The sequence below is a fragment of the Motacilla alba genome, chromosome 17 (assembly GCF_015832195.1).
Source record: "Motacilla alba alba isolate MOTALB_02 chromosome 17, Motacilla_alba_V1.0_pri, whole genome shotgun sequence".
Lineage (NCBI taxonomy): Eukaryota > Metazoa > Chordata > Aves > Passeriformes > Motacillidae > Motacilla > Motacilla alba.
The window spans coordinates 5,754,312-5,779,789 of NC_052032.1; the positions used below are offsets into that span (position 1 = coordinate 5,754,312).

Genomic DNA, 25,478 nt, shown 5'->3' on the forward strand with positions numbered 1-25,478 from the left:
CATGATTGCAGTAATTCCACTTTAATAACTTAACTGCTACAAACACTCATCGCACAGTCTGTTGCACACAACTCCCGCATGGTTGATGATGTTTTACACTCTTATCCAGGCTGAAATCGACACTGATGCAAGAATTACCTCTCCAGAATTGCTCATGTTACCCCACCAGCTCACTGGGTGGGAGGCTGTGGTGGCCACTAGCAGTAGGAACAGCCAAAGCCACGGTGCCCATCGTCCCCAGCCACTGTGTGCATTTGTGAAAGACCAGAAGGTTTTGCTCTGCAGCCTGGACGATGCTGCCAAACCCTGAGAAAGTGCCAGGAGTAATCTGAAAGGTTTAATAATAGCCAGGCTACTGGTGAAAGCCTGTTTCCTGGGGGAAACCAATTGTGTGGTCATCTTCTTCAGAGATGGACGGAAAAAAATGGTGGGAAAATAGTTTATGATGGGAAATGTCATTTCACTGGGTTTGTAATCATCAGGATCATAGGAGTCACTTTACTGATGGCTGGTGATACTGTCTAGTCCTGTGGGAACGGGGGTGGCAGTGGAAATGCTGCCCTGAGTGGGGATGTGGAACAAGACAAGCCACACTAACCCTCCAGCACAGCCTTAAAGGTAGGTCCTGAAACATCTTTTCAGAATTTGGTGGTGACACAGAGCCCAGGAGCCATCCTCACCTTGTGTGTTGCTGGACACATCCCAGAACTGATTAGCAAAGTTTTCACATGTAAGAAATGTCAAATGCTGTCAGTGCACACAAAGTCTCACTTCTTGAAATCATTTCACAGTGATTGAAAATGTCCCCCAGGCCCTGGGCCTGGAAAAACGTAACCATTTGTCTGTCAGAAAATGTTGTTGAAAGCACTGAAGTAAGAACATACCAAAGTCTGTACCAGGTGAAGAAGAGCAGTTGGGGCAGATGAGGACGAAGGACAGCCTGGTTCTCTCAGTGTGTTCAGGAGCTGGTTTTCTCCTGTTTCCATTTCTGCAATATGTCACTTGCTGCCTTCAGTGTAGCTTCCTCCTAAACAATACCACAGATTTGGTCAGTGGCTCCCAGCCAGCTGCTATCCCCCCTCACTGCAGCATTGCAGGTTCAGTATGAGACAGGCACAGCCACTGGGCAGCCAAAGGGGCACCTAGAGAGTCCCTTCCTGGGCTAAGAAATGTAGGATACCAATGGGAAAAGTTAGGATGTTTAGGATAGCCGTGGCACATCTGCTGCCCCCAGCTCAGCTCCTGTGTCTGCAGAAGTGCTTGCTCCAGCTCCAGGGATGCCAAGGTGGGGCTCCAATGCCTGAGGCATCCTCCATTTCTTCTTGGCATTTCTCTCATTAGACCAGCCCTGATTATTACTCCCCACCTTGCCTTCCTTAGTGCTGTCCATATCTCACCTTTGCAAAGCAGAACCGGATGAAATTGGTGTAGTTGTTCTTGTGGGCCTCGCTGTAGAAAGCGGAGAGCGGGATGGCAGCGAGCCCCTGGGAAGAGGGAGCACATGGAGCTGAGGGTCCTGCTCTGGGGCTGGCCTGCAGCCTGCTGTGCCCCAGTGTGGGTGAACTCCAGGCCATGAGCTTGGGTGGGCACAAACCCAGCCAGGGTAAAGGCAGCAGGAAGGGCCAGACCCTTTTACCTTGTTCTTGACCATCCACTTTGCAAATCTGGAGTCGTAGGGCTCATCTGAGTTGGGGACATCAGGGACATGAGATTCTGCAGGAGGAGCACAGCAGGACAGAGGCTGGGGCAGCTGCCAGGTGCCTCAGCTGAGCCCCAAGCCCACATCCTTGCAGCTGGGATGGGGAACATGCAGCCCATCCCTGCTTTATGATGGTCTGTGCAGGTTCCTGTCCCTGCCAGCAGTACCACACCCCACACCCAGCCCACCTGGGCAGGACTGCAGGTGACTCACTGAACGGGGAGATGTCTGCCACCAGGAAGTAGGTGCCCTCTGGGATGATGGGTTTCATCCCCACCCCATCCAGGCTCTGGACCAGCCAGTCTCTCTTCTTCTGCAGCTCCTTGGGCAGCTGGACAAAGTAGCTCTCTGGTTTTCCATAGAGCATGAGCTCCCTCTGGAAACCCTGAGCCACGGCCTCCTGGAAGGGAAGAGGAGCCAGTGGCCAGTGGGAAGATGGTCAGGGCTTTCTTGGGAGCTGAAGTTCCTGCAATTCACAGGTGATTAGGGAGCTCTCTGCCTCCAGCCCCTATGAACTGCCCCTTAATTTTGTCAGTGCAAGATAAGGAATATACCCCAGGCAGGCTGGACTGTCCCCTTTCCCCCAGACACAGAACTATAGGGAGAGAGGAAGGAGCCTCTCCAGGACACCACAAATCACTTGAGTGTGCCTTTCAGCTCAGCTGTGGGCAAGAGGACCATCTCTTACCCCTGCTCTGAGGGCCTGGGAATTGCAGGGCCCGGTGCAGGGAGCTGCCTTACCTGGGCAATTGTGGCACAGTGGTACACGGAGTTCTGGTGCACAGTACGGAGGTGCTGCAGCAGCCTGTCGGGTCCCACAACCCAGCCCACCTGTGGCCAGGAGAGGAGCAGGAAGATGCTGAGTCTGGCTGCCTGCTCAGGCTCCCCTTCTTCTGGGCTGCTTTCATTGTATGTTACAGACAGAACTTTCATGAAGCACCTCTGGTACTTTCAGACCCTGAGGCTCAAAGCTGAGCGTGGCCACAGTGCTGTGGGCAAAGGGACAGGGATGGGGACACAACGAGGCGCCACACGGGATATTCACCTTCCATCCAGTGGCACTGAAGGTCTTCCCAGCACTCCCGATGATCACCGTGCGGTCCCACATCCCTTGCAAGCTGGCTGGCAGTGAAAGGAGAGAAACCCCAATGGCAGAGCTCAGCACGCTCCTTCCTGGGCTGCCTTAATGGCACGTGGGGGCTCTCTGTCACCATAATCCACGGTGATCTTTAGTGTTCACAGCACATCTTTCACCTGGATGAGCCTCAAAGCTCATCCCAAGCAGGCAGCCAGGTTTCTCAAGAGCATCTCCTTTTAATTAAGCATTTTCACAGGCATGTACCCAGCCCCAGGGGCTCTCAGACATGCCAAGCACCATCACCCTGCATCAAGGTGATGGCGTGTTACTCCAACTGGAAGAACAGGCTGAAACCGTGTTGAAATGGATTTCCTGGAACTAGAGACACTCAGAAAACTGTGGCTTTACAAAGCATGGGAAAAAGAATCAGTTTCACTGGAGCCAAGGGGCTTTTTGTTCTAGATCTCCCCTCTGGCTCTGAAGTCAGAGCTTCTGTTAAGGACCTGGTTTGGGAGCTGAGACTGAAGCGCAGCAAAATCCTTCCAGTGGGGGATTCATGCCTAGTGCAGCTGTGCACGCCGGCAGCTCCTGGGATTTCCAGGGGCCTGCAGTGCAAAGCCCATTCCCTGCCCCGAGCAGCCCCGCCCAGCCCAGCCCAGCCCAGCCCCGTACCGATGCGGATGTGCTGCTTCCCGTCGTAGACCAGCCACTCGTACACCTCGTCGCTGATGCACAGCACGTCGTGCTTCACACACAGCTCTGCAATCAGCCCCAGCTCCCCGCGGCTGAACACCTGCAGCAGGCACGGAGTGCAGCAGAGGTTCAGCAGGAGCATTTCTGAGCCCCTGCCTGTCCCTGCATGTTGTGAGTGTCCTCCTGGCACCATCTCCCATGCCAGGGAGGGGCAGGAGCTGCCGCAGTGGTCTAACGGGGTAAAAGCACTGCTAGCACAAAAGACAAGGCTTAAAACCACCAGGAGACTGAGCACAGCATGTGGTGCTCCCACAGCAGCCACTTCCCTCGTGTGCAAGGCAGGCTGAGTCACTGCTGCACCCCAGCAGCTGCCAGGGCCCAGCATGGCCAGCAGCGTTACCTTGCCCAGAGGGTTGTTGGGTGAGTTCAGGACGATGGCTTTTGTCCGTTCACTGAATTTAGAGGCCAGTTCAGCTGGGTCCAGCTGCCAGTCTGCACTAGACATCAATTTTCCATCTTTTGGAGGATTCTAGAGACAACATGGGAATCTTGGTTTGCTTTGCTACCTCCGCACCTTGTTCACCACTCACCTCTTTGCTGGCTGCTGTGACTCTTCCCTTCTCCACCCACTCACCGGTCTCAGAGGCACAAACACAGGTGTCCCACCAGCCATTTTCACCATTGGCTCATAGCAGTCAAAGAAGGGTTCAATGATTATCACCTGGAAGAAAGGGACATGTCAGCATCCTCCTGGTCTGCTCAGACTTTCCCTGAAGAGTGCAGAGAGCAATGGGAGGGACAGGACATTTTAATCCCTAATTACTGTAATGGAGAACCTGCATTGCCTGTGGGGAGTGTCAGGAAGGACACCACCACTCAGGACAAGAAAGGTTATTTTGCTTTATGCAGAAATGAGGCAGTGCCCTGCAGCAAATAATTTCTTCCTTTAAAAGCTCAGGTACTGCAGAGTGGAGATAAAACCAGTTTTGCTTTGGAAAAGGACAATGAAAACCAGCCTGCAGGTCCCCTGGGGGAAGGCTGCCAGTGCAACAAGCCCTTATATTGGGTTACCTCATCACCTTCGTCCACTAAAGCCTGGAAGCAGCAGAACAGGGCCTGGTATGCCCCCACAGTCACCATCACATTGGTCATAGGATCCAGGTCTCGTCCAAGCAGCTTCTCGAAAAACTGGGCTAGGACCTTCACCAGAGGTGGGTGGCCCTGTGGGGTGAAAGGACGGTGGGAATTGGCTTGCAGAAGACTCCTAAACCAAGGATGAACCCTTGGAAGGGGACTGGGAAGCCAAGAGCCCTGTGAGATCTTCCAGCAGGGCTGCTTCAAACATCCCAGTAAAGCAGGGAGTTACTGGGAACAGTGGGCATGGGTTGAGGCTGGATGTGTGTTTTGCCTCATTTTTTCTGCTGTTTATTGCTGCCTGGTGAGCTCTGAAGCAGCCAGGGCTGAGGGGACTGAGGGGGTGGTGCTGGGGAGGGAGATCTGTCCCTTACAAAGGCACGGGTGTACTGGTGCAGCATGTGGTTCCCCCCGCCGAGGGCTCTCGTGAGTGCCTCTGTCAGAAAGTCTGGTGCAGGGAAGTCAGGGAAGCCTTGGCCCAGGTTCACCTTGGAGTATGTAGCAGCCAGTTTTACAAACTCCACCCTGGAGAAAAGGGAAACAAAAGCACTTTCAGAGGGTCTGAGCAGTGTGCTGGCACCGGGTCTGCTCGCAGCATCCCTTTGGAAGGGAGTGGGGTTGGTGTCCCTCCGGCAGAGCCATCCTGCTGCTCACAGGCTGGCAGGACCCAGCACAGGTCATTTCAGACCTGCTGCAATTAAACCAAGGATGATGAACTGTTGCACTGGGGGAACTGCTTTAATTCATTCTCCCAGGAAACAGCTCCTGGGGTCAGTGTGTGGTCACAGCTGAAAGCTGTTTCAGATCACACTGGACTGAGCAGGAGGGGACTTGGAGATTTTCAAGCTCATACCAGCTCTGCAAAATTTAGCAACTAGACATTGTGAAGGCCTCTGCCGAGGGCAAGGTGTGTTGAACTTGCTGCTCATCTCAAACCAAACAAGAGCCAGCTCACTGGCAGTTTATAGCCTGAGCCCAGACACAGCAAGGCCTCGGGGAAAGACCATTTAAATCTCTTCCAGCACACAACCTTCCCAATGCCACATTGTGCCTGGCAGGATGGGAATGGCATTTGCAGCAGCCCTTCTCCTGCCTCCCACTTGTGGTGCCCCAGGGTGAGCTTGGAGCAGGTGCCAGGCTGCAGCCAGTGTGCGGCAAACACTTGGCTCAGATTTGGATGCCACTGGGATCATTTGGGTGGATGGGTCAGAGGGAGGGCGGTGCTTCTGCCTGCCCAGTGGTGCAGAAAACCTGATACATCCTGAAGAGAGAGCTGCAGGTACAGCACTGACTCATGGTAAAGTCTTCTGGGACAAACTTGCTCTGATGTGCTTCCTGAACACATGCAAAGCAGTTGAGGGAAACTTCTGCTCTGTGCTGTGTGGCTACTGTGGTTTCAGTCTGGTTTTAGGATGCCTGAAACCACATCTACCACCTGGGTAAACCAGATATTCTTTTAACTCACCAGATATTTTTATCTATTCCCTCCAGCCTCCGAGCTTGCACTGGCCTTGACATTTTTGCCTGCAGAGAGTGAGAAAGAAAGTGAGTTTGAAGCTTTTAAATGAGGCCACAAAGGAGCTGTGGCCTCCCCAGGGAAGTTTTTCCCACCAGAAGGTGTGTCCTTTAGTATTGCTTCATGGGCTGTTCCTGACTGATCTTGGAGCAGTAATAACTGTTGCAGTGGTTTCTGCTTTGACTTACAAGTTTCAACAAGAATTGGGAAAATAGATGAACAAGAGAAGCTTTTGTACACTCACTGGGGAGGTGGCAATGCCTTAAACCTCATTACCTGTTTGGATTAGTCATGGGGTCAAGCTCAGCCAGGCTGTAACAGCCAGGCCAAGGACCCCAGACCTCAGGCTTTTACCTTCCATAACCTCTCCATCTTCATGGGAAGGACCTCCTTACCCTACAAGCCATGAAATACCCCCTTTTCCTAGAAGAACAAACTATTTTATTCCATGCTGCTCTATGAAGTAGCAGAAGTACATACTCTTCTGTCCTGATGAAGTGCTAGGTGAGGGAGCTTGCTCTAGAGCCTATAAAATGTGCAGTTTTCTATTTAAAGTTCATGTCAAACCCAAGCAGTAACTAGGAAGAGGCAAGAGAGAGGTCAGTGTGATGTACAGACACACTGAGGTACCATGCCGTGACTGGTTTGTAATTTCCATGTACATCATGGCTCAGGGGAGTGGAAAGAAAGACAGTAGGAAACACTGAAAGCAAAACCCTCCTTCCAGTTGGATAAGCACAGTGGGAGAAAGTTAGATGTGCTTTATAGGGAATTCATCACGAGGATGATGAAAAGCAGCAGAGACAGGATTTAGTAACTCAGCAGTGCAGGGAAAAGGCACCCAGACAGGGAAGGGGCTGGGAACTGGAGACAAATGATGCTCAGTGCACCAGAAAGAGCCAGCGTGGGGGCAGAAGGAGGGCAGCCCTGAAGCAATGAGTCAAGAAAGCCACTGTCACCACAGCAAATAAAATACATTTGGACTGGCTCAAGGAAGGCATGTCAAAGCAGCTGAGGTGAGGTGCAGAGCTGGGATGTGCGGGGGTCTGTGCTCTGCCATGCCAGGATGGTATGGGGGGGATACCAGCTCAGCCTCCTTGCAACACCCAGCTGCAGCAGGACTTACCTGCTCCCCTCTGCTGCTTCCACAGCACTGCACCAGAATTTGGGCAGGGTCCCAAGGAAAGCTTGTGCTGAGGTCCTTAGATTTTTATACAGCTTCAGCCCTTACTGGAGATCTTTGCAAACACCCAGCCGAGGAGCTCTGTGTTTCAGAGGGCACCAGGTGGACTCTGCTCCACCCTGGTGCCAGGCAGGCAGCCAATGACCAGCAGAAGTCACTGGCTCCAGGGCAGCCTCTCCTCTCCTCTCCTCTCCTCTCCTCTCCTCTCCTCTCCTCTCCTCTCCTCTCCTCTCCTCTCCTCTCCTCTCCTCTCCTCTCCTCTCCTCTCCTCTCCTCTCCTCTCCTCTCCTCTCCTCTCCTCTCCTCTCCTCTCCTCTCCTCTCCTCTCCCCTCCCTCAGCTTTGCTCTTTCTGCACAAGTTCATGGCTGTTACAGTCACAAGACCAAGTGCCTGAGCTGATTTGGATGGGAGCAGAAGGATTTATGGTTTGAGAGGTAAAAGATAGCTGGAGGTAAAATATTAACAGCTCCGGTGCTGTTCTTGCAAGGTGGGGCTGCTGCAGGCCACAGGTCAGAGAATTTAACAGATGACCAAGTGTGATGGGGATCAGTGGGAAGAAAGTGCCTCAAGCCTTGAAATTCCCAGTTCTGAGGAAAAGCCTTGTCTGCTTTAGGAACAGAAATAACAAATACCTTTTTCTGATATCCCCTCCATCCCATGCTATCCCAGCCTGTGTGTGGTGCTGCCATGGGGAGCAACACAGGCTCAGGACCACGCAGCCCTCAAATCTGTTTCAGCCTGTTCTGTCCCCAGACAGAAGGTGCAGTTTGCCTGGCAGCCACACAGGAGAGCTGGGTGCCAGCGCAGAAGATTTGGCATCCATGATCTTCCACCACTGACTCTCTGCTGTGTGTGACTGCCCTGCTCTGCATGTTGGGATCTCTGACTGGGATGCTGATATTTTCCAAGTACTTTGCAAGCCAAGAAGCCATCAGACGAAGCAACCCCACAAACAAGGAGCCTTCTGCTCTGTGAAGGATATCCCCTTACTTATGAGGATCCTTTAAAATGCTCCCTGGAAATAAGCAGGTACAGAGGAAGTCACACCAGTGTGGCTTTTCCTGATGTGCTCTGTCTGCTCTTGCTGACAAGCTGAGCTGCCCTGGGCAGCTCAGGAACACTGCCAGGACCAGTGCCACTGGGCATTCCATACCTCTCTGGAGCACGAGCTATGTCCAGCACTGCTGTTCCTCTCCAGCAAGAAGTGGCGCAGGGACGGTCCCGCTCTCCTGAGCATGCCACGGCTCCTGCTCCCTCACTCCTGCAGGCACACACCTGCAATTCCCAGACAAAGGACAGGGCTGAGACAATTGCTCCAGGGTTAAAGGACACTTGTACCTGGGATCAGGCAGGCCCAGACCCAAAGCAGAGGTTGTTCTGCCACAGAGAGCTGCTTTGTGTGTCATCACTGCAATGTCCAACAGTGCTGGGGCTGTACTTTGTGCCCATGACACACAGGATCAGGTTCACAAGGGCAACCACCACTTCTGCCTCCTCTCTCTCAGTCCAGGCTTCCCCTGCTCTCTGCACCGATGGGAGTGGTATGGACACCACTGAGAGGGCATCCTCTGGGAGAGGGCTCCCCATCCAGTGTCACTGAGCCCAGGTAACTCTTGCCTCTGCCCCTTCTCCCTCGCAACACTTTCACCTTCCTGGCCCATACAGATAATCTCTGGCCTCTCAGCTGCTGCAGCTCTGGTTTAGTTACAAGTTTTATTACAATTAACAGGAATAAAACACCTTCTATCTCTAAAGTGATTTTGGTGATTATCTTTCCTTCAAGACCCCAAACAAACTGATTTCTGTGTTTAAAATGCAGCCTGTTATTTCACCTCAGGTTCCTTCAACTATTCTACAGCATTACTTAAACATGCAGTATTTAGGCTAAAATAAGTGAATGTTTTGTCAGGTACTTAAAATAAAAGTAATGAGGCTGGAGGATGTATGCACCTTTATTATGACCAGCCATGAATTAATTTACCCATCCGCCAAAAAATTAATTAAAACAGATTTAAAGCTGACCAGCCCATAGGTAAGCACTCAATACTCCTAAGGGCACTTTCCATCTTTACATGCAGGATGCGAGTCCCCAGTGTCTGCATTTTTTGTTATTTCTAAAAAAGTGTGAAGCAGCTGCCAGCTGAGACCAGAGGGGTTTTACATCTGTTCGCCAAGCGGGAAAAAATAGTACAATTTATGGAAAAATTGGAAGCCAGAGCATCATATTGCTGATGACTGTAAAATCTCCACCTTGTGCTTGCATGACACTGAGATGTGGGGGGACAATGCTTTGGGGTGCAGGGCAAAGGAGTCCTGCAATGAGGACACCTACCCTGCAGGGGACAGGATCAAAGTGTGGCGGTAAAAAAGGCTTTATCAGATGGCAGCAAACTCCAGAGCTGTGTAAGAGCTGTGCACTGGACTGAGGGCAGCACCCGGGAGCAGCCGACCGGGGCACCGCTGACTCTGGAAGGGTGAACTGGGCTGAGCAGAGCATTTGGGAGGTGACAGCCGGGAAGGTCACCTCAGGGACTGGTCACTCGCCACCTCCAGCCCGCGGGTCTCTGCTGTCTCCTCCATCCCACTGCTCCTCGATTCCCCCCTTGGCAGCTCGGGGGGTGCACCCGGGAGGCTTTGGGGACACGGCTGTCCCTGGATGTGCCCCAAGAGGAGCGCAGGACCAGGGCGAGTGCAGCGCCAGCAGGAGCTGACACTGGGGACAAAGCAGCTGCCAGAGGGACAGCGGGGACAAAAACGACTTACATCGAGCTGGGCCGCGCTGCTTCACGCTGCAAAGGCTGCCCAGGCTGCCCTGGCACACATTCTGCTTCTCCGGGGCCCGAAAGGCTTCATCTGCGGCTGGCACTTCCTGGGAGGAGCCGCAGCGGCCGCAGGAAGGCGGGAGTGGAGCCGCGGCCCTGGCGGGGAAAGCGTTCGGGAACCGGCTCTGAGGGCTTCGGCTGCCTGGGAAAATCCCCCAGCTTGTTGTTCAGGTGGAAGCTCATGCTGGCATAACCATAGCGGCATATTTTTTTTTTTGTGGTTTGGCTGTAAATACTTTAGCGTGGCAACGGCGGGGGATTTCCCTTTGAGTGAAGCCTTCGGTCATTTTGAAAAATGAATTTCTAAGTCAAAAATCCTCTCAAAAATTTCATCCTGCAGGCTTAATATTATTCGAGAAGGGAAGGCATAAGTGTAAGGTCCTGCCACGACGCAGCCTAGAGCAGATCCTGCGGCATTGCCCTGTGGCTGAGGGATAGCAGCGATTTCAGTGAGCTCTCCGGAGCTGAGCTCTCCTCAGGGCTCGAGAGCTGACAGCTGCTGCGCTGAGGTGTGGAGAGAAAACTGCCCTCTTCCTCTAGTGACAAGGCTTGACCTGCACCCGTGAGTCAGGTCCTGTAAGTCTCCTGAATAATTTCTGTCGCCCTTTCGCAGCAGGAAAAAATGAGCCATGGGGAAAGGAAGCGGCTGCATCCGCTGTGCCAAAGGTTCCCCGTCCCAAGGCGACAGCCCTCAGGCATCCCTGAGGTGATTCAGCAGGAGGGAATGTTTGCAGAGAGAGGAAAACTCTGTTTTCTATTTCAGTTTAACTCAAGCACTGAAACAAACAGATGGAAGGAAAATTTGGTTCTGTAAGAATGTTCATGTACCATCCGGAGCCTTCAAATGGCTCAGTGGCATTTTTTCCTGTTCTTTCTTTGTCCTGTCCTCCACCAGCCTTGTCCCTTCCCTGGTTGTTGTTTGTCCCTGAACTGAGCTTGTTTGTTTAGATATATTAGCAAAAAGCCAATTTTGCAGAAAAGTGGCCAATTTTCTGTCAGGCCCGTGAGTTGAACTGGTTCAGGGTGGATATGAGGGCAAAAGGTCCTGCAAGGAAAAAGAGATGAGGGCAGGGAGGAGTAGGGAGAAAAAGGGATTGACAGAAGCCCCCAGCTTCTCTGTCAGGATTTAGACATTATATTGGTCCAACAGTATAATGAAACTTCACATTAATGCCCTCTTGAAATTCAGCAGAAATTTCTGGGTGAGGTCAGTGATGTAAAGGACACATCTGATCTTGTAGTTTTTACTGTAAAACTCAAGGAAAGTTACAACCTTGGTTTTCTTCAGGTAATTTTAATTTAACAAATGCATTGGGACATGAACAATTCTTAACTAGCACTGAGTTTAAAAAAAATTTAAAAAAAGAAAAGAAAAGCTATTGCACTGGGCTGGTAAGAGTCTACAGCCCTACAGATCCTGACACTGGGATCCCAGCTCCTCTGGTATAGGTCCTGTGCCTGTGGTTACAGGAAGTTGCTAAGACTTATAATATTTCTAGAAAGCCACAGATGCACTTACTTTATTGTTATACACATCACTGGTGTAGACAAGTTAAAATTGGCTGCACTTAACCACTCAGAACCGCCTGCTGTACACTAATAAAATTACAACTAATGCCTTTGAACCATCTTTTAATTTAAAAAGAAACTATGCTGCAGTGTTCTCCATTGCGTCAGACAAGTATAAAATAACTACCAGTGAATCACTTTTTTCAGGCACCACAAACTTCTCAGCAGCTGAACGCTCTCGGCTCCTTTAAGACTGGCGCCATTTTGAGCGCTGCCCGGCACCAAGATGGCGCCGCCGCCCTCACTCCCCCCCCCTTCCCGCCCTCTCCCCTGCGGAGCGCGCCCTGCACAAAGATGGCGCCGCGCCCGCCTCGCCGTGCCCGCCCCCAAGATGGCGGCGGGACGAGGCGATGGTGGCAGCGCCGGCCGGGTGAGGTCAGATCCGGGGCGGGGCCGCTGCGGGCAGGGCGGACAAAAGGCGCCGGAGCGGCGTAAGGGAGGGTGGGCGCCGCGGGCAGGTGGGTGCGGTGGGTTCCCGGCACGGCCGCGGCGGGCAGGTGGGTGTGCCGCGCTCCCCTCACGCCACGGGCGGGCTGTGGGGACGTGTCCCCCTGTGGGGTGATGTCCCGGAGGGGATGGGGTGGGACGCCGGGTCGGGGGGGGCGCGGCTGAGGGGGCTCGGAAGCGGCGAGCAGGAAGGATTTGCTGAGTAATTGGGCAGCGATTCGGTTCCTCCGCGTCCCGCCGTCCCTGCTCTCACACCGCCCGGGGCAGGGGGGTCCTCGCCCCGTCTGTGGGGCGAGGCAGGGCCGGGCTGTGCGCAGTGTCCCCCCAGAGAGGGGAGGACGCCGCTGTTCGTTACCTGCGGACGGAAGCGCGGTGGGATTTATTTATATCTCCCAGAGGATGTTTCTTTCTGGGTCCGGAAAGCCGCGGTGGAGTGGCGGGGGCTGGTGCCGAGGTGTGCTGGGTGGAGGCTGGTACCCATTGCCTGGAGCGGGGAGAAGGTCAGAGAGTCCTCTCCTCCTAGTGCTGCCTTTGCGGCACTGTGGTATGGCTAAAATGCAATAGCTTTGGTTTCCAGGGTGTTGCTTCAAAATCTGTCAGCCCTGATGGTAACTTTGGGATCAAGAGGAATGAACCCTAAGACATCTTCAGCATTAGGGGTTGGACTTTCTCCCACTGATGTCTGTTCTTTCTCATTTCTCCCTGTTGATAATACAGCGCTCTCAGATGTTCTGCAGTCCTCTCCTACATGGCTGGAGGCTTGAGAGATCCCTCTAAGGATCTGTTCCCTTGCCTGTTTTCCCATGCCCCGTGCTGACATGCAGGAAGCAAGGAAAAAAAAACCCAGCCCTGTTGTCATTTTTGTTGATGGTGCTAAACTGCTTCTACTTCAGGAAGATCTGTGTTGTGAGCAAAGGGGGCAGTTGCTTGACTCTGGAGTGGTTAGGAGTGTGATCTATGTTTTCTGATACTCTGATAGTAACATTTTAAGTGGATCAGGCTTTTCAGACTAGAAATTAGGCAGTAAAGTCATCTCTTTCCCCATCTGACAATGAGTTGTTATTCTGCCTCTACTTGTGTAGACTTAATTGTGATATTAGTATTCAGCATCTCTTTTGGCTGGGTCTGAAACACCTGCTTTTTGGTAACTTCTTTAGGAATCACAGATGCTGGAAATTCCTTCTTGCTGAGTTTTACTTGGCTCCTAGTGTTCTTGCCATATTTCTAGGTATCAGCATGTCTCTTTCTGGCTCCCAGTGACCCTCTGAGTTGTTTGTTGCTTCTTAGATACTGTTTGCTGAGCTTTTACGTGTCCCTCTGTGAACTTGATCCCCTCTTTTTTGCTGATAATCTGTGTTTCATTTCAGGGAAACTGTTCCCATGGCTTGTGGGGAGTGCAGCGCTTCAGCACTCGCTCGGGATCCAGCAAGTAGGAATATCAGCCACTTCCAGCACAGAGAACTGACGTGCAGATAGCAGAACCCTGCTGCAAGGTGAGGGCTCTGGGCCAGCTCTGAGTGGTCAAGCCAAAAAAAAAACCAAAAAAAACACCCAGGGTCTTGCTTAAGCATAGATGCAAAGCACAGTGCATGAGATAATTGATGTTGAGGAAAGGTGGTTGGTCAGACAGTGGTGGGGAGAGTGGTGGTATTTAATTGTGGTAGCATTAATTAAATTCTAGGAGCCCTTAGCCAGCTTGGAGATGACAAAGAAACTGAGCCTTGTAAAAAGTAGAATATAACAGTATATAGTCATTCATTAAATGAAATCCTAGCCACACAACCTCTGACTAGTTACTGCACTGAACAGTAAATACAGAGGCTTCCCAGTACATGTTTTGGTGACTGCTGCCTGAAAGGAATGCAGCTGAGAAGTAGGAGGAGCTGTTGGTTTGGTGGGTGCCCTTCCATTTCCCTGGGCTGATGTTTGTCCTCCTGTATAGGCGTCTCCAGGCAGCTTTTCCCAGTGCACTCACCTGTCACCTGTGTGGGTGTCAGTTGGGCAATGGCAGAAACTAGGTGCAGGAATCTCCCAGCCTCCTTGGTTCACTGGGATGGTGATTAAAGGGTTTGCAGAGTTCTGTGCCCATCTTCAGGATGGGAAATTCTGTCCAGCTTGGCTGTATTCTGAGCAGGGATGTGCAGTGTGTTGATTCCAGAATAGAAGAAACCCCTGAGGCTCATCTGGTGTTCTGGCAGTTCACTGACCCTTTTCTTTTTTTAACTTTGTCGTGGCATTTGAAAACTCTTTTTATTCTTGTAGGTCAAAGACAGCATGCATAAATATTTCCTTAAAGCATGCCAGAAGCCATGTGTTGAAAGCTAATGTTGCCATGCTTGAGATGTGAATGCCTGAAGCCTTCCAGTGATGACTCTCTGAAGCTGGTTATGTTATAGTAACTGCTGCAGGCAGTCAGAGATTGTCCGTGGTTTGGGGCTCCCTGATGGTATTTAAAAAAATTAAATAAGCATTGGAGGTCGCATGTATCAAATTATTGCTGTTTGATTAGAGCAGGCTTTTTAGAAGCCTTCATGGGTTATTTCTGAATACTGAACAAGGTTTTTGTTCAGTAGAGTACTTCAGAAGCAAGCCTTTTTGTGTTTGACTGATAACTGATATCTCAGAAAATAGAGGGGCACTATTTGGTGAGTGGTGCTGGAGAAGAGTTTATTAGGACTTCTGTGTGGGGCTCATTAAAGTGAGGAGAGGTGTGCACAGCTATTGTTTTGGTGACGGTTAAAATTCAGAGTCTTCAGCTGCAGTGTGGTGAGTCTCCCTTTATGCATTTTTACAAGTGGTTTCAAACCCAGCCTCAGTTTAGGATATGCACACTAATACTGAACAGGCATTCAGCAGTCTGCATGCTTTGGAGAGTGTCTCTTGAATGCTTCCGAGCAGCTTTTTTCAAACAGTTGATGTGGTGCATGTGTCTTGTATTGCAACTTGAAATCCAGTTCCTATAGCTGGGTTATATCTGCCCTTCCTGCTGCTGTGAAACTGCTTTTGAAACTAAAAGGTATTCAGTCCTGACCTCCTTGCTGAAGTAACAGTGCTGCCCTCACCTTGTGTACCAAACATTGTTAACATCTGCTATAAAATTTCTTGGCAATTCACAAAGCTCCTCCAGTGACTGCTGCTCATGTAGCTTCAGCCGACTTCTGTGCACAGTAGAGATGTGTGCTGGACTAGTTAACAGGCTCTTCTTTAGAGTTGTGGTTTTATCAGGCCTTGATGATGCAGGGTGGGGTGGTCTGTTTTTTATTAACTAATACAGTCAGAAAATGTTCTGAGCTGGAAGTCACAGTTTTGGAGCTGGTGGTCCTGAGGGCGAGCCCTGTAGGGAATGTATGAAGAGGTACTTGCTCATCTTTGTTCAGACTGGGGCAAAATATTAGTGTGCTGATAGTTGATGTCTTAATTGTGTTGCATTGCTCTTGTCTGTGTTGTCTTTCATCCTGACTGGCTCATCTCTTGGAGCTTGAAAATAGCTGTGGTAACACCCATGGATTTGTGCATGTTGTGACAGTCTGTCATCAATGAATTAAGTTATCCTTGCTTTTACTCACTTGGAATTTAGTGTTGACTTCTTATCTGTTGTTCGTTATGCCAAAGCTCTGCTCTGTCTACCCTCCCCACTGGGAACTGAGAGCAGCTGGTTCCTCCAGCTCTCAGTGCTGGAGTTCAGTGCTGAAGAGCCCCCTCCTGCATCGGGTGAGGTGCTTGCAGCTGGTCTGGTTTTCTTGAGTAGTTACTAGCAGAATTAATTCAATCACTTGTATCAGGCAGCACAAGGCACTGCTTCATTGTGTCCTGTTGGAGGAAGCCAGTCGTACTTTTCCAAGACAGCTTCAATGCCCTGTCCTTGAAGCATTTTTGTTATGGCAAAGAGGAAATTAATTTTGGATAGGAAGCTTGTGGCCACGTACATTCATAATTTATAAGCTGACACAGCCATTTTGCTCCGGTTTACATCAGTGTTGCGAGTCAGCTGATGGACTTACAGTCCCTGCCCCAGGTGTCAGTGATGCTGGTAACTACAGACTGCTCAGTTCTGTGCAGCTGGGGCACTGTCAGGAGGCAGAAAGTGTGGCAGGCCAAGCTAAGTCTAGCATGGGTTGTTCTGGTGGTGCAGCTGTTCTTCCCTGTACTTGTCAGGACACGCGTGGCTGTGTGATGGTAAACAGGAGCTGTTGCATTAGGCTTAAGACTGGCAGTCTTGCATCTGACAGAGTCAATTAATGGGTAGGTGTAAAGATGATAAAATATTACCCCTAATGTAGGTGGATTATTTCTTTTTAATGAAATTCAATAAAGACAATGTGATGCAGTGGATTCACTTCATCCTGCTGTGTCATATGGCTTGGGTGGGGCTGAACGTTTGAAAACCACCTTACCCTGCTTTGTGTTGGGTTCACTGCCTGTTCCGCCGAGAGAGGAGTGTAAGTTCTGGCAGCTGCTCCACCAGTCTCCCTGTCAAAATGATAAATGACCCTTTTAACGTGACATGGAATCATAGAGTGGTTTAGGTTGAAAAGGACTTTAAAGATCATCTAGTGATCATGTTCATTGCTCTGCCTCAGATGATGTTTTGTCCCACAGGAGGGGGGTTTATCTTTTTAAAGCAGAAGGGGCCTGATGCAGGAATAATGGTTATTTAGGGCTTTGGCATCTGGCTTCACTGCTGTTTTGTTCTAAGGAGCAAAGGATAAAACAACTACAGTTGTTCCATCTCATGTCTTGGGCTTTTCCAGTTGATCATGTGGCTGTTCTTGAGCTTGGAAGGTTTTCTGAGGGGTGCCTGAAAGCAGCTCTGTTTTCAGCCTCCCTTTTTTTTTTCCCCCCCTCTTAATTCTGGGCCTAATAAACACGGGGGAGGAGAAACATAAATTCCCAGTCCTATTTCTGCCCAGTAAGCTCTTGCATTTCCTGATTTTTGAACAAAGAGCTCTGTGTCATGCCCTTCTTTAGGATTTCAGGTGGCAGCTTGCTGAGGAGGGAAGCTCTGCTCTGTTGAAAACTTACTGTAACATGTTGTAGCTCGTTAATAATCAGGGCTGTAGTCTCGAAAGCATCAAGGTTTTTATTTCCTCTATCCACCTCTGATGCTGTCAGCACCTGAACAACTCCCTCTTTCTCTGGGCTTCTGAGAGGTAAGAAATTCTGCCAGCAGGGTTTGACTTGTGCTTTGCAGTCCACAATCTTAAAACAAAATCTACTGGTAATTGTGTCGACAAAACTAAAGGGTTGCAAGATTCAACATAAAAATTCATCCATGTCTACTTACCCAGAACTGTTTTGTGAGACTAAATGTGAGGATTTTCTTCAAATCAGGGGGTTTGTGCATTCTTGTATGCGTCTTGAGGTTGTGCATATAAATGCTTTCTGGCCAATAGCTTTGTTAGTGACAGAATGGCCAACAGAAAAGAGGAGGAAAGAGGAGGCTGGATAAAGTATTCAGCAACGATGAGTCAAGCTGACAAATTGGCCAGTGAAACAGAACAGTGATGTTGTTTCTGTTCACTCTGTCCTGAGCTGGATGTGCTGCCCAGCAGCTGCAGGAATTTGAATTACTGTTCAGCTAGGTGTCTGTTGACAATAGGTCAACCTTCAGTTTTTGAAATGAAATGGTTTTGGATAGAGGAATTGTCAAAATCAGAATAGTTACTGAATAGTTACTCTGTTAATACCTGTGGTTTGTGGGAAGCATTCATGCTCTCAGCTCTGTCAGCCTTTAAGAAGGTACTTGCTGCTTTTATGATGTCTGTCAGCTACATGCATTTAATCTTGTTTCTGGCTGGTTTTACTGTGTAGGTGTGGTTTGCTCAGAATGTCCCTGTTATTCCAACATGAGTGATTATCTTTCTCCTCCAGGTGTGTTTGGTTAAACATAGGATTAGTACTTGGTGATGCTTATGGTTGGCTGAAGGCTGGGTCGGTTTGGCAGGCTGGTTATATAAGTCTGGAGCTGCTGTTCCTTCCCTTGGGACAGCCTGTTCAGCGTTAGTGGGGAGGCTGTAGGTTTGTGCCCAGCAGGCTGAGGCAGGGATGGTCCCTGGTGGGATGCAAATCTGGATCCAGGTGAGTTTGCTGGCCCTGAAGAGGTGTGTAGTAGCTAAACGTGGAATGTGTAAATATTTCAGGAGCATATTTATCTTGGCTGTATGGATCCTGTTATATTACAATGGGGCTTTAGCATACAGATCTTTTACTGAACAATCTCAGATGTTGCTGCTCTAAACTGACCTGAGGTGGTTCTTTATTGGATATAGAGAAGCTCAAAGCAGTGTTGCTTGATGTAGCTGAAACCCTCCAATGTAAAGTCATTTCTGAGGGGCAGGGGTTGGGGGCCTGCTCAGGGACTGTGTGGTAGATGTGGCTGGTAAGTCGACAGCAGTTTAGACAGAAGTTTTGACCTATCCGTTTATGCAATTTAGTAAAGTCAACTTGTCCTTAAGTTTAAGCACTCTTTCAGAATGTCAGTATTGATGACTTCCTGTGGCAGAGGTAGCTACACTGCAGATTTACCTGTTCCTGAGCTCCAACTGGAAGGCTCTGCAATTTGAAGTGTATATGAAAGAGCTTGGACCCTTCTTCACCAATACTGCCCTGACACTGAGCTTCCTTTTCTGTAGCTGTTCCTGTCCATAAACTCAGTCACTCAATTCAGGTGTTCTGTGCTCAGCCCTTGGTGAGGCTGTGTGCCAGAAGTGGCTTGGCAAATAAAGCTTCTTCACAGTGAATATTTTGCTGCTGACATACCATCCTGGAATCCAACTCTTAACAAGAGCAGAAGCTTGAAATCTCTGGTGTGCTGGTCCTGGGGATCTTGGTTTGCTCTTGGTCCCAAGGGAGGTAACTTTATTTCTGGCCAGGTCTCTTCATGCAAGGATTGTTCCCAGTCCCATGCCAGAATAATACCCTCCATGTAAATCCCTCTGTTCTACTGCCCATGTTGGGAGAGTTGGTGTTCCAGCTTACTGCTACCTATGGAGTGGTGGAAATCCCAGGCCTTGTGGGAAGAATCCTTCTGTGCATGGGAGAATCAAGTGACAGAGATGAGCCCTGAGAATTTGACTTGTAGTCTGCTATTGGCATCCACCCTAGCAGCAAAACTGCTCTAATCCAGCACGGGGAATGTTGCAGCAAGAATAGTGTTCTAAAATCTTTACAGGATGGAGTTCACAAAATAAAGATGACATTTGATGACAAGATGCGTCTCCTGATGTAGAACCATCAGGAGTTAGAATTGAATTGCATGCACAGAGAATCTGGTGAGGAGGGATGTGACTTTCCCCACCTACTTTTTCAAGTTTTTGCTGGGTACTTTTCCCTTTCATTGCAGATACTGGGAATAAGGTTAGATAAGACAGCAAATTTCACCTCCTGCAAAGGTGGCCGGCCCCTAGTTTTATTGTTCCTCTTTAGGACTTGAATGGGGTCTCCACTGCTGCCAGAAGTGGGAATTTGCTGTCAATGTTCTTTTCTTCCCCTAGTGCCCCTGTCATTGTTCCTGGAAGGCAGGAGATTTCCTGCTCCACCCTATTAATTGCTGACACTGAGCTGTAATGGGTTTCAAGGGATGCTCATGATTTTTTTTAGCTGTCTTGTAAGTGCACAGTTCAAAGGGGGATTTCCTACCCCATGTGACTGGTGAGCAGAACTTGGGATCCAGCTGTGCTAATTTCTTTTTGGTTTCCTTCCTACATATCCTGAGCTACAAATCAAAGTGAGTAAAAGGTTCATTTCTTGTGAGAAAGAATTAGGCATTTTCTGGGTTGAGCAAAAAGAGTAAACCCAGCACTACAACACACATTTGCAAGTGTCATGAAACCCCAGTTCCTGAAAAGAGATCATCCCAGTTTCATAATCCTACTGTGGAGGGTCTGATGTTTCCTACAAGTTTCTTTATCAAGAGGGAGGAAGCAGGAAGGACCTTTGAGGACAAGTGGTATCAAGGCAAGAGGAAAGAGAGATACTCCTACTCTATATCAAGGGGGAAAAAATGTAAGTTCTTTCATGAATAGCTGTTTAACTGCTGGATTTGTTTCAGATGTTCTGGTGAGTAGACAGAGCTCCTGTACCCTGCTTTATCCTGCAGTTATTATTTCTGTAGTACTCACAGGCAGCTTTTCCTAAATGTATCTTGCACGTGGGCTCTCCTCTCCCTGAGGCAGATGTATTCCAAGGAGGAAGCTGAAATGCCTTGCTTAGGGCTTGCAGCAAGGTAGTCACAGGGCTGGGAGGGAGGCTTTCAACACCTTGTCGCTCTCCTCTGGCTGCTCAGTTGCTGTCCAGAAGACGTTCAGCTTTGCCTGCTCCCTCCCCTGTGGATGCACAATTCTCCCTGCCCCGTTTAGTGCAGTTCCTTCTGCAGAGGTGTGTCAGCCACTTCTTGGGGGCTCTGCAGTCCTACAGGACATTTTTTTCCCCTGACAGTGCTCTAGATCACTGTTCTCATCCTTTGTTTGTGACTTTCCTGGTTGATCATTAATAAATTTGCCATTCCTAGTTTTACTGAATTTGTAGAACAGGTAATACCACTTTTTCCTCTCAAAATTACCCACAAAAAGAAAGTGGTATTTCCCTAGCCTGGCTTTTGGGATGGACTAATGTAGTGTTGGACCTGGATGGGCAGAAGGAAAAACTTTTCTTCAGGAATGGTTTTAATCTATCAATCTACCACCTGTAGTTGGCTTGAAACCTTCCCATGCAGCACTGAGCCAAAGCTGTCATTTGACCATTTATTGTTGTAAACAGCAAACCAAAGAATAGAGTTCTGTATTTAGTGTCTCTAGGGAATGTGGTGTTTTTTGAGTTCATGTTAAGAGTGGCTTTCTTTGTAGTTCAGTGGTGGAAGTTAATTTGAAATAAAAGTTTGAATTCTACTAAAGCAGGTGGTGTGGGCACACCCCCCTTTGTCCCAGCCAGTGATATTGAGCTTTTGGCCCTCCAGGACTTGTTGGACTGTCTGTACAAATGAAATCCTATGGCTTGGGGTAGCATGCTTGAGTTTTTGTTTTCTCCTTTATACTTAAATTGTGAGTTTCAAAATGACTGAAAGAGTAGCGCTTGTCTTGCTCCTGAACTTTGCTAGAAGGATGCTGCGGTACTTTTTCACTGTCATTAGAGTGAGTTACAGTGACTCTGTGTTCTTCTGTGTTACCTGTCAAAGAGGGGAATTTTGTGAGCTCTGTTATCTATGGATCAGTCAGGCTTTGGGGCTTTCTGTGGCTTGTTGAAGAGCTTGCTCAAAGTTCCATCTGCAAGGACAGAATAAGCACTGCCATCAGGCCTGTGCTTCCCAGAACCTTTTGGTTTCCTTTGTGACACTTAAATCCCAGCTGAGATGAACTCTGGGTTGGTCCGAGAAGGAAATTCTTCGAAGTATGTTTTCCCCCCTCCTGTTTCTGAAGTAAGGCAAAACCCCAGCTGCTACAGCACTTCAGTACTGAATTTATCAGTAGGCAAGTAGCTAATCTTTCCTTGGAGAATTAACACAAAGGAAGGAAGCCAAAATTACTTGGAAAAGTCATGATGTTGAGCAGTGTTTCTTCTCTTTTCCAGCTTGCTTTATGAATGTCATAATGAGTTGCATCAATAAAGTGGTTATAGGAAATGTAACTGTATTGTATATAGATCTTTCTCCTTGCCCCTTCAATCTGAGAACCAGCCATCTGCAGAATTTTATGTAGAAGCAGTAACAAACCAATGATAAATACGCTCTGTGTGTAGATTTTATCACTTCTAACAGTGCTGAAATTAAATCCCTAGATAAAACAGTAAATTTCCAAGTAGTGGTCTGGTCAAGGGAGTTAAGTCTGCCCTGTGAGCTTTCTTTGAGTGTCTTACCCCACAGACTGCTAACAATAAGCTCCAGTTCTGAGGTTTTGTGATGATTTGTCTGTCACGGAAGGCTGAACAAACTTCACCGCCTGGGCTGTAGCAAGTGACTCACAGGCAGCCTCATTCATTTGTCTCACAGTTACTTGGAATTGCATCTCGGCTAATCCCACTTTTGCTATGCCAGCACTTAACGTGTGTTTTCTCATGCCCTCTTGAAGAGCAGAACAAAACTCTCTAAGCTATTTCTGGTTTGCTTCCAGGTGAATCATGATTCCAGTCACCGAGCTGCGCTACTTCGCTGATACTCAGCCAGCCTATCGCATCCTGAAGCCGTGGTGGGATGTCTTCACGGACTACATTTCCATAGTGATGCTGATGATCGCCGTGTTCGGAGGGACGCTCCAGGTCACCCAGGACAAAATGATTTGTTTGCCCTGTAAATGGGTTACCAAAGACTCTTGCAATGACTCTGTCAGGGGATGGACAGTGGCAGCCCCAGAGCGTACCTACTACAACACTAGTCTTGTTCCCTCTGCTGATTCGGGGCCTACAGGGATCCGCTACGATCTGGACCGGCACCAGTACAACTACGTGGATGCGGTGTGTTACGAGAACCGTCTTCACTGGTTTGCCAAGTATTTTCCTTATCTGGTGCTGCTACATACCCTCATCTTTCTGGCTTGTAGCAATTTCTGGTTCAAGTTCCCCAGGACCAGCTCCAAGCTGGAGCATTTTGTGTCTATTTTGCTTAAGTGTTTTGACTCTCCATGGACAACGAGAGCATTGTCTGAGACGGTGGTGGAAGAGAGTGATACCAAACCAGCATTTGGAAAAATGAATGGCTCCATGGACAAGAAATCCTCCACGGTCAGTGAGGATGTGGAAGCCACTGTTCCCATGCTGCAGAGAACAAAGTCTCGAATTGAGCAAGGGATTGTGGACAGGTCTGAGACTGGTGTCTTGGACAAAAAGGAAGGTGAGCAAGCCAAAGCACTCTTTGAGAAAGTGAAAAAGTTCCGTACTCATGTGGAAGAGGGAGACATAGTTTATCGCCTGTACATGAGACAGACCATAATCAAAGTAATCAAGTTCATTCTGATTATTTGCTATACCGTGTACTATGTCAACAACATAACGTTTGATGTAGACTGTAAAGTGGATATCGAGAGCTTGACTGGCTACAGGATGTACCGCTGTGCTCATCCTTTGGCCACTCTCTTCAAAATCTTGGCTTCTTTCTACATCAGTCTGGTGATTTTCTATGGCTTGATCTGCATGTACACACTGTGGTGGATGTTGAGGCGGTCGCTCAAGAAATACTCCTTTGAGTCCATCCGGGAGGAGAGCAGTTACAGTGACATTCCTGATGTGAAAAATGACTTTGCTTTTATGCTCCATCTGATCGATCAGTACGACCCCCTCTACTCCAAGCGCTTTGCTGTCTTTCTGTCAGAGGTGAGCGAGAACAAATTGCGGCAGCTGAACCTCAATAATGAGTGGACTTTGGAGAAACTACGCCAGAGGATCACCAAAAACTCTCAGGATAAGCTGGAATTGCATCTTTTCATGTTAAGTGGCATTCCTGACACAGTCTTTGACCTCATTGAGTTGGAGGTCTTGAAGCTGGAGCTTATCCCTGATGTCACTATTCCCCCCAGCATTGCTCAGCTCACCAGCCTTAAGGAACTGTGGCTCTACCACACAGCTGCCAAAATTGAGGCCCCAGCCCTTGCCTTCTTGAGGGAGAATTTGAAATCTCTCCACATAAAGTTCACAGACATTAAGGAGATTCCTCTTTGGATTTATAGCCTGAAGACACTAGAGGAGCTTCACCTGACAGGGAATTTGAGCGCTGAAAACAACCGGTACATTGTGATAGATGGACTGAGGGAGCTGAAGAGGCTGAAGGTGTTGAGGATGAAGAGTAACCTCACCAAACTGCCGCAGGTGGTGACAGATGTTGGTGTGCATCTTCAGAAGCTTTCCATCAACAATGAGGGCACCAAGCTCATTGTCCTCAACAGCCTTAAGAAGATGGTCAACCTGACAGAGCTTGAGCTGATCCGCTGTGACTTGGAACGCATTCCTCACTCTATCTTTAGCCTCCACAATCTGCAGGAAATAGACCTGAAGGACAACAACCTCAAGACCATTGAGGAAATCATCAGCTTCCAGCACTTACATCGTCTCACTTGCCTTAAATTGTGGTACAACCACATTGCCTACATCCCCATGCAGATAGGCAACCTGACCAACTTAGAACGCCTTTACCTGAACCGTAACAAGATAGAAAAGATCCCTACCCAGCTCTTCTATTGCCGAAAACTTCGGTACTTGGATCTCAGCCACAACAACTTAACTTTCATACCACCAGATGTTGGACTTCTTCAAAACCTGCAGAATCTGGCTGTGACAGCCAACAGGGTAAGTGAGCAAGAGCTGAGTTGCTGTGTGAGGAAATAGTGCTGGCACTTCTGTTATCTGTGTGATTAAACATGCTACAATGGTCTGTGGATACAACTGGCACTGCTTTTGTGTCTCTCTGAGGGGTTTATCTGAGGCCAAACATTGCAGATAGCTCCAGGGCAAGCCTGCCTTCCAAGAGTCCTTGTCCTGTTGCATTTCCTCTCTTAACAGTGAGGCTGCTTCCAAGTGCCAATTAGAGGCTGTTTAGAAACCCTGCAAGTCAGTTGTTTCTCTGCAGTTGGAAGCATGTAGTCTCTAGATTGATATTGATTTTGGGCTTACATTGGAGATCTGAGAAACTGTAGTCTTAATCTAAAACTATGTGCTTAAACCTGTCTGCTTCAGACATGTGCACACACTGTGGGAGCAGCCGTGTAGGGAATGCATGTCTGGCTTACAGCTTTCCTTAGAGTATGTTGAAGTTGCAGGGAGTACTCCATAGTTTGGTCTTGTAAACATGTGCTTTTTGTTTCAGTCTAAGTGCAGGGCAGGTAAGGGATGACCAAGTGTGCTCTGCTGCCTGATTACCATAAGATGTTTTTAGGCTTGTGTTGGAGGGTGTTTATTTGCTTAAAGCAAACTACACCCATGTCTAGTTCTTTGTTTCTTTGTTTAAGACTAAGGAGATTTCATTTACTATATCTGACAAAGCTGAAGCTTTCATTCATTCTCTCTGCAAATTCCTGGGAGACTTTTTCCCTTTGAGTTTATTCTCACTTTAGGTTGAAAGAGCCTCTAACATAAATACAAATTGCAGACAGATAATTAGGTGTTTCTGGTTCCTTCTGGGACCAAGCAGGATTGTCCTGGAGCAGTGTTAGTTTTCACTGTCATACATCAAGGTCCTTCCTGCTGTTGGCAAGATCCAGCCAGTGTTCCTGGCTCAACACTGCCCGATTGCTTGTGAGAGACACACAACAGCTTGAGTGGGGTTTGGCTTTTCACAGAAGTGCTCTCAAATCATGTATTTAATTAGCGTATTTCAGTATTAGATAGGGGTCCTAAAGCTCCAGCCATATTTTGAGGT

At 48.8% G+C, this 25,478-nt stretch overlaps 2 protein-coding genes across 6 annotated transcripts in view; one reads left to right on the top strand and one right to left on the bottom strand.

The window, feature by feature from the left end:
- KYAT1 (kynurenine aminotransferase 1) lies at positions 1-10,208 on the bottom strand. 2 transcript variants are annotated; one of them, XM_038156225.1, is made up of 14 exons: positions 10,068-10,208; positions 8,458-8,579; positions 6,070-6,128; positions 4,979-5,129; positions 4,542-4,691; positions 4,105-4,191; positions 3,871-3,999; positions 3,450-3,570; positions 2,745-2,821; positions 2,441-2,530; positions 1,913-2,099; positions 1,637-1,713; positions 1,398-1,484; positions 1-1,027 (listed from the first exon to the last, which is right to left on the bottom strand). In XM_038156225.1, the coding sequence occupies exons 2-14, from the start codon at positions 8,539-8,541 to the stop codon at positions 959-961; spliced, it is 1,368 nt and encodes a 455-aa protein (XP_038012153.1). In that variant the 5' UTR covers positions 8,542-8,579; positions 10,068-10,208; the 3' UTR covers positions 1-958. The 2 variants fall into 2 exon arrangements, with proteins under 2 accessions (XP_038012153.1, XP_038012154.1); XM_038156226.1 differs by lacking the exons at positions 8,458-8,579; positions 10,068-10,208 and adding an exon at positions 7,247-7,501.
- Positions 8,799-25,478, top strand: part of LRRC8A (leucine rich repeat containing 8 VRAC subunit A) — a 23,869-nt gene continuing 7,189 nt past the window's right edge. Inside the window, exons 1-3 of one of the 4 annotated variants that reach the window (XM_038156224.1) lie at positions 8,799-8,910; positions 13,510-13,635; positions 22,246-24,409. In XM_038156224.1, the coding sequence (XP_038012152.1) occupies positions 22,253-24,409 (2,157 nt within the window). In that variant the 5' untranslated portion in view covers positions 8,799-8,910; positions 13,510-13,635; positions 22,246-22,252. Of the gene's footprint in view, positions 8,911-12,084; positions 12,193-13,509; positions 13,636-22,245; positions 24,410-25,478 lie in introns of those variants that run through there. The other 3 variants (XM_038156222.1, XM_038156221.1, XM_038156223.1) reach the window with 3 other exon arrangements.